The 10,703-nt window shown below is 50.2% G+C and overlaps 1 protein-coding gene across 1 annotated transcript; it reads left to right on the top strand.

Moving 5' to 3' along the window:
* Positions 1-9,180: 9,180 nt before the first annotated feature.
* Positions 9,181-10,187, top strand: LOC102055941 (C-C motif chemokine 3-like). The gene is made up of 3 exons (XM_055722445.1): positions 9,181-9,349; positions 9,586-9,694; positions 9,824-10,187. Exons 1-3 carry the CDS (start codon positions 9,277-9,279, stop codon positions 9,915-9,917), a joined length of 276 nt encoding a protein of 91 aa, XP_055578420.1. The 5' UTR covers positions 9,181-9,276; the 3' UTR covers positions 9,918-10,187.
* Positions 10,188-10,703: the final 516 nt, after the last annotated feature.

Here is a 10,703-nt window from a genome sequence, read left to right as displayed (position 1 = left end):
TCTGTTGCTGGACGCGGCTGCCAACTTCTTGTGGCCTTCCCAGAGCATCCCTGGTACTTGTGCCCAAACTTTAGGAGTGTGTGTGGGGCACTAGGCTAGCACCTTTCATCTGCTGTTGTCACTTGTGCTCCTAGCCTGCTGCTCTGGGTGATGGGGAGTATGGTGGAGACACAGTCCTGGTATGGGGACAGCTGTGGTCAGTCCTTGGTGGCAAAACCCCCAGGTCAAACTGTTTTCACACAGTTCTATGGACAAAAGACAGGCCCAGATGCAAGACTCGGCTGTGTGGTGTTATTTCTGGTTCTCTGCACTTTGGGTTCCTCTGTCTTCCTGCAAGGTATTTTTGGGGATAGGGTCAGCTTTTTGGAGGCACAGGGGGAAGCCCACCCCTGGGACTGCACTGAGGCATTTAGACTGGGGTAGAAAGTAGTTTTCACACCAAAGAGCACTTTAAATCAGGAGTCCTGGGAGGAGAAGGCTTTGTCATGCTGAATTACACCCAGCAGGGTTAGGGTGGGGAGCCTGCGGGAAGGAGCTGTCTCTTACAAGGATAGTAAAGGGCTAATGGTTGCCATTACTCCAGGTTTGGTCCTAAAAGGAAAGCCAAGATGTGACAGCTTGTTACCTGCTGGGCCATAAACCTCTGTGCTCTCACTGGGGAATTTACAGATGGAAAAAAATCAATCCCCTTCAGCTGAAAAGTGGAAGATACTGTCCAGGGACAGCTTTGTGGCTGGGGGGATGCTGTGGGTGCTGGGCTTTGCAGACGGGTGGGGGATAGAAGCGAGAGATCTGGAGGGACCATTAAATAATCCTGCCTACAGTGTGACTCAGTCCTGTGTCCGGTTGTTGAAAGGAGCAAGAGGAAAGGGATACAAGCTGAGCCCAGAAATAGTCTTGTGCCAGTAAATTCAGAAGGGAGATTCTAGAGAAAGAGGAAGTAAATAGAAAAAGCCTGAATATTTAAAATAGTGTTACAAAATTCTTTCAACTCAGCAGAGGCAGCTGGGGAAACTCTGAGGGGACTTGTACAAAGTGATCAGAGCCAGGTATGCAGAGGAAACCAAAAAGAGAGAAATCTAAACCCCTGATGATCCTAAAGGAGATCTGATGTGCTTTGGCGCTGCAGTGAAGGTAACTGTTCCTGGGATGTGGCAGCAAGGACAGTGAGATGGGATGGGTAAATACAGGGCGTGTGAAGAGTAAAAGGCTGCAAGTGCAAAACTAAATTCACTCCTGGAGAACAGAAGCAGCAAGGAGTTGAGGAGATAGGAGTGTCTACACTGTGAGAGGCTGCCTCAGCCCTGCTCCTTCAGGGCAGGAAAGGGGAGCTGTTATGTCCAGAAAGGATAATCTGGAGGAATTTTGTAGGAAAGGCTGTTATTATTCAGTGATTCCAGACTGAGTGGTTGAGCTCAGCAGGCCAGAGGGGTTTCACAGTGAAGCAGTTAATCACGTATCAAACCCCCAAAGCCGCTGCCACCCCTCCAGTCCTGGAGGGGAACAGGGGAGTCTAGCATTTGTCCTGAGAATGAGAGCAGGCAGCTGCCATCCACCTGGGCAGATAGTATTTGTACAGCCTTGTAGAACATTTGATTCCAAAACAAAGTTGTAGTTAGTGACATCTTTTAAAATAGGGCTCTAAACCGCCCCTGTAAACCAAACTTGTTCAAAATCAGAAGGAAGAGCATGCCTCTAATCTGGCTGGCTTCTCAAGCGTGCTGGCTGCACAGTAGGACTGATATCCATTGGAGTGGTGGTGATTTTTTTATCTGCCCTGCTTTGGTCAAAAACCTGCATGAGAAACGTACTACTTTTATGTGGAAATCTAATTTCCCATCTATTTGTATTCCCAGCTGGTTTCTAGCTATATGTCCTTATACCAGCAGTGTCCACTGCACCTCTTTTCTATCCCTGGTGTTGGCTTTGATGCATTCACACAGATCAGTCCCTCATTTTCCTAACCCTTCAACCCAAGCTCTTTGCATTTGACTCTTCATGATGTGTAACACCAGGGTCTTGTCACGGTCTTGTGATTTGTAGCATGGGTCTTCCCCTGCCCCAGACATTTCCGTCTTACAGCCTCCCAAACCAGAGCGGCTGCTCCTGCTGTCCCTTGTCCCCAACAGCATGATCGTGCAGTCTGCACTGCTGAATCAAATCCCTTCTCCATTGCTCCAGTCCTCAAGGTCATTATAATCTTTCTGTGTGATATCCTGGGCTCTTCTAGATTGATGATAGCATCCCGTTTTGCCTCATCAGCAGGTTTTCTTTGCATTCTCCTGCTTTTTGTGCCAAGATCATTAATGTAAATGTTAAGCAGAATAATTTTTGAGGCAGAAACTCAAGGAACTGTACTGGTAAACCCCCTTCAATCTAACACATCATCTTTCAGCTGAAGCAATTACCGTGCCCCTTTCAGGTGACTCCTTACCCACTTCACATTTCATATGCCAGTCACATCTTCTCTAGCTTAGCTAATAATTTACTGTGTGGCACCATTTCAAATGTCTTACTGGAGCCCAGACAAGTGAGATCTACTGCATTTCCTTTGTCGCAAAGATCTGTGAACTTATAAAAGGAAGCTATTATGTTAGTGTTGGTGTGCGTCAGGACCCACACTGTATGATATATTGCAAATATGTTATATCTTATGTGATGCCCAAGGATCTGGAGAGGGGAGTTCAGTGGGAGGCATATGTCTGCAAAATACAAAACTATTTCCACTAATCAGGGCTGGAGAAGACGGGTGTCACAGAGTTAGTGGATGGAACAACATGCTAGCAGATGACATTCGCTCAGGAGTCATTTGAAATGCTAACTTCTGTGTCTAAGGTCAAATGAACTACAGCTACTTGGGAAAGAGAAAGAGCTGTGGTAATGTTTTTGAGTTTATGGCCAGATTTTAAAGATATTTGGGTCCTGAGTATTTGGCCCGTGTAACTTGGAAGTCTCTGTTCCATTCCTCTTTGATGACATTCACGTCCCCTAGATACCATTTTCTTTAGAAAATGAGACTTAACATTTCCTTATGTTCTGGAGTTGATCTTTGGTGCTGCAAGTCTAAGGATTAAGTAGAATATTGGTGTGTGTGAAGTATGGGACAGAAATGAATTATCCAAATACCCTGGTGTTGTGGAAACCAGCAGGATGATCTCTGAATGCCATGTTCAGCTGTGATCATTTTGACTCGGAGAAGGATAGAGCCAACACAGAAGACTTTGAGCCAGGTGATGAAAGCATTTAGTGACTTGGAGATGAAAGACTGAAGAGTGGGGCAAATAGATGAAGGGAGCTTAAAAATAAACATTCAATATTGATTATTTATCCTTTCATGCAGAAGAAGAAAAGGACAGTTACGTGGTTAAACCCATTTATAGAGAGAAACTCTGCACCAGAGAGAAATATTTTGACACAAGGCATATAACATGTGAAACTGTCTTCCAGAAGGTCTCATCAAGGGCAAAAAGTGGAGAAGACAGACAAGCAATTGCTATGAGATAACCCCAGCTATGTAAGTTTAGATAATTTTTTATTTTTAGCTTGTTTTCATGGAAATGGGACTTGTGCAATCTGCTGTCTGGGTGCAGGAGGCAATGCAATGGTAGTTGCTGTCTGCAAGCTCAAAACTGAAATCACTTCTTGCAGTCAGACAACTTCTTTTTAAAGTCCCGACGATGCGCTCCGGCGGGCAGGCACAGATCTCTGCAGAGGCCAAGAGCCAGTGGCTCTGCCAATTTGCACAGAAGAGCCGTAGGTCAGTACACCTGGGAGACCAGAGCCCGTGTGCTCCTGCAAAACCAAACCCAGCCCTGGCGAATTAGCCCCAGGGCTGTTCTCTTAAGCACAGGTGTGAGAACAGGGCTGCAGGTGCAAGTCATGAGGCACAGGAGACAAACAGCAGGATGGGGGATAAGCACAATGCGAGAGCTGGGGGAGGTGTTGAGGGGGCTAGACTATGGCAGAGCAAATCTGGGCTCACAGTGTGGTGAGAAGGTGTCAGTGAGCTGGCAAGTGAGCTTCTGAGCTGGCAAGTGAGCTTCTAACCTGGCTGTTTCGCTGTGCTTTGTGCTCTGAATCCTCCTACTTGTAGAGAGATGTATTTACTTTTAGGTGAAGCAGGGTACTTTTTCTTATGTAAATGTTTGCTCCCCTCACATAACATTTCCTTTCCCTGGTTTTGTTTAAAGAAGCGTATCTGCTTGCCTTAAGGACCAAGGGATGCTTGAGGCTGGGGACTTGGAGTCAATATGGGGAGTCAGGGAGAAGGTGAGAGAACTTGAGGCTGCAGCCATCACTGGGTGAAATACATCCCCTGGGGTGGTCTCTGAGCTCAGACATGGAACTGAGGGGGTAACCAGCTCCCGGTGTCCCTGTGGTTTGGCGGTGCTGTGCTGGGTGGCTGGAGGGGTGTCAGACACAGGTGCCTGCAGAGTCAAGTTACCCTGCTTTTGTTGGACCTAACTAATCCCTTTGTGGATTTTTGTCATGTGTGCACACAGGCGTGCTGCAATGTCCTGCCTGCGGAGAGGTTATTTTTGCTCTTGCCACTCTTCTGGTCTCCTGTAGAAGTCACTCAAGCTGGGGAGAGAACAGGTCTGTCTTTGATGCAGGACTATGGAAAAATCCCTGCCCTGAGCTGTGGTCTTTGTGCATAGCATAGCACGGGATCCTCTGAGGAGGAAAGGACATTCAGGAATTTGTCTTAAAAAGCTAGCAGTGGGGACTGGTTTAGAAATTCCACTTTGAATGCTGAATTACTCTCAATATGCAAGGGTCAGTGACAGCTCACTGCAGGGTGAGACTGGTGGCTGATCTGTGTTTTTCTTGTAACCTCTAGTCACGGGAGCCCTTTGCATAATTTTTATCAATGATGAGTGTCGCTTCCAGACGGATGTTGCATAATGCCATGTGGTTTTCTCTACACTTGCATGGAATCGTGGTGTTGGCAGTTTTTCATTACTTTCTGCCTGTGGTTTCCTTCTCTCTTATGCTGGTGCGTGGTGAAGGCAGAAGGGCTGCTGTGATCCCTTGAGTGCTGTGAAGTGCAGGGACCCACACGTCTGGCAGTCTCTCCTCAAAGAGATGCAGAGCCCACCCCTCTGGCCTGACTTGGTGTCAGAAATACAGCCCGCTTCTGTCAGCTAGCAGGGATTTATCCACAGGGTAAACTCTGCGGAGCTGGGGAGGCTTTCCTAAAGGCACCTGCAGGCTGAGGCAGTTGTGTCCCAGCTTTTGCAGGCTTGGGGACCAGACACAATATTGTCCTGTTACAGTGGCTGAGGTCATCCTTCCTCTTCTCCTAGTCTAAATGAATCCCATGACATCGGCTGGCTGCCCTGTCTGGGCGCAGGACTTTATTGCTGCTCTTTTCTTGCTCTCCTCCTATCACTTATTTCTTGAAATGTGAAGCCCTAAGAGGCAAGGTCCTCACCCCAGTACTGAGCAAATCTGGGGGTCTGCTTTGACTGCACGCTGTTCCTGCTGCTTCTGGCTGCTCTCTCAGTGCAGCTCTTCATGTGTTGCCATGCCTTGACTTGTCCCCCCTGCCCTGCCAGCTGCCTGCCCTCAGGCCACTAATGATAGCCCCTCTGGTCTTTTAACCATGCTTGCAGCCCCTGGGGATAATGTGTGGTTTAGACTTTAATTCCTTTGTTTTCCTAAAGAGCACATGCAAGGTAGTGCCAAAACCATCTGATTATGCAAGACAAGTGCCATGTTTGCTCATCACTGGCTTTCTGGTGCTTTTTCTACTCCATGTGAGTTTGTCCTGCTAATCACCAGTGCTTCAGAGATGGCCACAGCCCGGTTCAGGCAGAAGTTAGAGGGATCTTTGGGGCCTTTTTGTTTGACTACACCTGCCTTATCTACCTCTTCCTTACTTATTTGTTCTCTTTTCCCTTCTCTCACCTGTGTGCACTAAATTTTGATTGTGTTGAGTACTTAACCATAACCTCTTGTTTTGTCTATGCAGACAAGCCAAAAAGAGGTGGCATCTTTGGTCCCCTGGTCCCCTTCTTAACTAATGAGCTTTTATTTTCTTCTGTTTTTCAAATTTGTATTTGTAAAGATGGATTTACTGGTCTCCTATGTTTCCTCCCTATCCTGTGTCCTGTCTGTCTGTGTCCACCCCTGAGACCCAAATTTCTCTTGTTTCCTGCTGGATTAGAAAGTAATCTGTTTATGGAGGCCTTCCATGGTAGAAGAACTGAAACAATATTTAATTTCTTCACTCTCCCTTTACATCAGTTCCTTGTATTTAATTCCTTAAACATGTTTAAACACAAACTTTCTACTTTTGCTGAGCTGCAGTTTTGTGCAATTCATTGAAATAGCCTTGATTCCAGTTAAAATGGAAGTATTTCATCACTGTCCAGTAAGAAGTCCCATCCGGCTCTCATCTAAATGGAGAACTGAGAGCTTGGCCAACCATTTCTGCAGCAAAGAGGAAATATTTTCACTGTTTCCATCAGAAATAATCTTTGCAATTGCGAGATGTTCTGTGGTTCCCACCGGATGACAACCTTTCTTCTGGTACTGCTAAAGCCAATGCCTACGGTTCATCACACTTTTACTGGTCAATGCGCTGATCTCAGTTCCTAATATTTGCTGTGCGGGGGATATTCCTTATCACCATCTTGGTATTTGTTGTTGCCGTTGCTACTCTCTTGCCTATCCCACTCCTTTTCTCTCTGCTTGGGCAGGCGAAGGGGCTCCCACCAAGCCAGCGTTGCCCACTGCCATTGCTGATCCCTGGCTGTGAGCCCTGTGACTCAGTTTTCCTGCCCAAGCCTAGTTCAACCCTGGCTTGGGGCCACTCTTCCCAGAAGTATCCCACCCTGGGGTTTGGGTAGCTCAGCATCTTGTTTCTACAGTTGACCCAGGGAGCAGTTGCTGGTTGCCTTCCTTCTAACAGCCTGTTGCATGCTGGTGTCCTTCCTCACACTCCTCTTGGTTAAACAAAGCAAAACTGGCTGTGCTGAGGGCAGACAAGGTGCCCGAAGGGGGTGGTTCGAGGGTGAGGGTCTGGGGCAGGTCTTCATGGGAGACATGAGGGTTTACAGGCAGAGGGGTTCATAAAATCCCCAAAGGCTTCTGCGGGCTGACCCCTGAGCTCGGGATTCTCTGCACACAGAGGATGCTTTGAGGTTAAGAGAAACCTCATAATGACTCTGACATGGCATGAACAGAAAAAGTCATGCAGATCTTCAGTCCTCTGAGGAGTTGAGCCTTTTCCTTCTGCTTTTGTGTATCCAGTGATGTTTGAGGAGCAGGAACATTTACAGCATACTACCTCTCCTCCAAGCCCTTCTCAAATGCCCCAGGTAAAGACCTTGGTCACCGTTAATTACAAAGGATTTATTCATTTGTAGCCTCAGGCACAGAACAGCTTAAACAGAAAAAGCTGAAAGTAGGCAGCTGGAGAGCTGGCGAGATGGTTTCCGTTCATACCACTGCCCTGAGGCCGGATCAGGGCTGCCTAGCCCTTCCTGGAGGTCTCCAGTGAGATGATTTACTCCTGTTCTCACCTCCATCTTTTCTAAAAGAAACAATCATGACCTTTTCTCCTAATCCTACACCTCCTTCCAAACGAGTGCTGGCTCAGGGAGATGCATCCTTCAGACAGGGACCTGTTGGCAGGGGGAAGTTTCCTGGGCAAAAGCCACCATGAGGTTTATGCCTGTGCGTGAACGGGGAGCATCACCCCTGCCGTGCAGTGAGGATGGGCACAGCCATTGCTGAGGGTCTCAGTGAGTAAGAATTTTCCCTTCTACCAGGCTGGCAGGAATTAGTCATGCCCGAGCAAAGGTCAGGAGGCAGGCTGCGGGAGGCTGGGGTGGGTTGCATGGTAACTGGGAGCTGAGCAGCAAAACTTTTGCAGCATCACAGGGCAGCGTCAGGGCAAGGCTGGAAAAAGAAAAAGACAAACGAGGGAAGTGGTAAGTTTGGCAGCTCTTTCTTTCTGGGTGTGCACCAGTGGGGGCATTTGGGAATTACCCTCTGGAATTGCAAATGCTTCCCCTTTTCAGTCATGGTACGATCTCTTCGAGGTTTCATCTGCAAGGCTGCAATGAGCTGACCTCAGTGGGCACCCACAGAACCTTCTCCTCCCTCCAGCTCGTACTCATCGTGCCCTGTCTCCTGACATGGGTGTATTTACTTTTTTGGGGCTAAGCCAGTAGAGAGAGCTTAAATTGGATGAAATTATCCTGCTTGAGAAGAAATGGGCAAGCAGTAATTGCAACAACTTGACTGCCAAGAGGCTGCAGACTGCAGCCAAAACTAAATTCCTTAGAAAGGTGTAGAATCCCTGTTCATCGGGGGGATGGGGAGGGTGGCAGGCTAGGCTGCAGCCTGAGCCCCACTGCTCCAGCGCTGGAGTAGGGTGACAGAGTCCCGTCCTTACAGGCCATCTGCTCCTCCACATCTCTGTGACCTTTCTGGCATGAGAATAGTGGTTTTGACCATATTACCAGCAAAAAGGGACAAATGTGAGACCCACAGGGATGCTAACTCAACACAACCTTGCTCCTACATGATCTTTCCTATGTGTCCAACCAAGAAGCAGTGCTATCAGTGGAGATGAATGTCAGTGCAATGCATCGTTACAGAGCTAACAGCTGCGACTGGTGTGGAGCAGGGTGAGAAGTGGTATTTGCGGCAAAACTAGGGACCAGTTGGGATTTGACTCCTGGCAGCGGTTTTGTACCAGCGAGAGCGGCGGTGGCTGGGGGTGGCCATGCCCTGGCATCTGAGCCGGGCTGGGCTGTCCATCCGCAGAGCAGCCCTGCAGCCCCCCAGCGCGGTGATGCTGCTGGGGCCATTGCAAAGCAAATCCCTGCCTGGAGCTGGCAGGCGATGCTCCACGGCTGCCTGCTTGGGGCTGCTGTCAGGGCTCTGGCCATGGGGCTCCGTGCCCCAGCCTGGCTCGTGGCCAGCGGGGTCCTTGCAGCAGCAGCAGGGTGGGTGTCGAGGGGCTTTGCACTCCGGCTGGTCCCGGGGGGCAGCCAAATGGAATCTGAAAGTCGCAGCCCCGTGGCTGGCGCTTCCCTTTTCTGCGGTTTCCTTGCCTTCTCCAGCTCAGCAAATCTGGGCGATCCTGACATAATTTCCCCGGTATGATGCGCTCATTTTCTTTCCTTGAAACCCTGCCCCTGCCCAGCGGCCAGGGATAAAAGGAGGGCATGGCCAGAGGGGCCGAGCATCGTGCAGAGAAGAGCCTCGCAGCCCCCCAGCTCCAGCCCCGCTCCTGGCTCCCTCAGTCCCCGCAGCACCATGAAGGTCCCCGCAGCCGCCCTGGTCGCCCTCCTCCTCGTGGCCACCTGCTCCCCGTCCCAGGCGCATCTCGGTGAGTCCGGCGTGGCCGCGTCTCCCCGGGGCTGGGCCAGCCATTGCTCGGGGACCCCCGTGGGACTCAGGCATGGGGCCAGGGGTCTCCGGGGGTGCCACCGCCAGGGAATATGACACAAGGGGGGAGATGGGAGATGGCAAATCCTTGGGGAGCCCCAAGTGCTGGCAGGGCCAGAGCCTGTACTGCAGCCCAGGGTCTCACCATGGTGTCCGTCTGTCCCTCTGCCCTCACAGATGGTGTCCCCACCGCCTGCTGCTTCAGCTACCAGCATCGCCCGGTCCCGCGGAGCCTCATCGCCTCTGCCTACATCACCAGCAGCAGCTGCACCCAGCCGGGGGTGATGTGAGTACCCACTGCTGCCGAGGGGGGGACGGGACGTGGTTGGAGACACCCAGCTTGCTGCTGGCAGGACCCAGTGCCAGCACCCTGCTGCTCCGGGCAAACACCCCAACACAGGTTTTCTCCTGACAGCCTGGTCACCAAGAAGAAGAAGGAGCTGTGTGTGGACCCCCAGGCACCCTGGGTGCAGGCGCACTTGAGTCACTTCCAGGCGCAGAAGAACTGACACTTCCCGACTGCCACCTGCCGTGCCCCTGATGCTGCCCCTGGCACGCAAAAGTGTGTGAACTGCACCCTTCTTCAACAGGAAAATTTATTCTATTTAACTTATTTAAGTTAAACTAAGTATTTTTTGCTAAGAAAAGGGAAAATACAAAAATAATTTAAATTATATCCATATAATAATTTTAAAAAGTGTATAATTTCAGCTATATCCTTATGTCTGTTAATGAAGAATCAGGAGTTCTGATGCTGAAATAAAGTATTTGTGCTATCAGCCCCTTTGGGTGTCTCTGAAGTCTCTGCTGGAGCCATGACATGGGAGGAGGGACCCATGGGGGCTCCCTTGCCCTCCCCACACCCTGGATTCACTGCTCTCCTCTGGATGGGGTGGCCTCGGCCCCACGGCAGCTCCCATGGCGCTTTGACCCCCCCCAGCCCAGGTTAAGCTCCAGTGCCACCCAGCACATCCCCACAGAGTGACACCAGCATCTCACCTGGGGCTGCCAGTGCCAGCTCTTATTTGGGAATAAGTGGGGCTGGAGCTGGGGGGCTGCGGGGCTCTTCTCTGCACGATGCTCGGCCCCTCTGGCCATGCCCTCCTTTTGTCCCTGGCCGCTGGGTGGGCGCAGGGTCTCAAGGAAAGAAAATGAGCGCATCATACCAGGGAAATTATGTCCGGATCGCCCAGATTTGCTGAGCTGGAGAAGGCAAGGAAACCGCAGAAAAGGGAAGCGCCGGCCACGGGGCTGCAACTTTCAGATTCCATTTGGCTGCCCCTGTGGGGACCAGC

Source organism: Falco cherrug, chromosome 1 (genome assembly GCF_023634085.1).
Source record: "Falco cherrug isolate bFalChe1 chromosome 1, bFalChe1.pri, whole genome shotgun sequence".
Lineage (NCBI taxonomy): Eukaryota > Metazoa > Chordata > Aves > Falconiformes > Falconidae > Falco > Falco cherrug.
Note: the sequence above shows the minus strand (reverse complement) of the source record. Positions and strands in the feature narration are given on the sequence as shown.

What these genes read in the sequence shown, in the direction of transcription:
- LOC102055941 (XM_055722445.1), top strand. Translation starts at nt 9,277, where the DNA reads ATGAAGGTCCCCGCAGCCGCCCTGGTCGCCCTCCTCCTCGTGGCCACC. An exon ending in CCCGTCCCAGGCGCATCTCG is followed by an intron (nt 9,350 to 9,585) that starts GTGAGTCCGGCG and finishes CTGCCCTCACAG; the next exon opens with ATGGTGTCCCCACCGCCTGC. An exon ending in TGCACCCAGCCGGGGGTGAT is followed by an intron (nt 9,695 to 9,823) that starts GTGAGTACCCAC and finishes TTCTCCTGACAG; the next exon opens with CCTGGTCACCAAGAAGAAGA.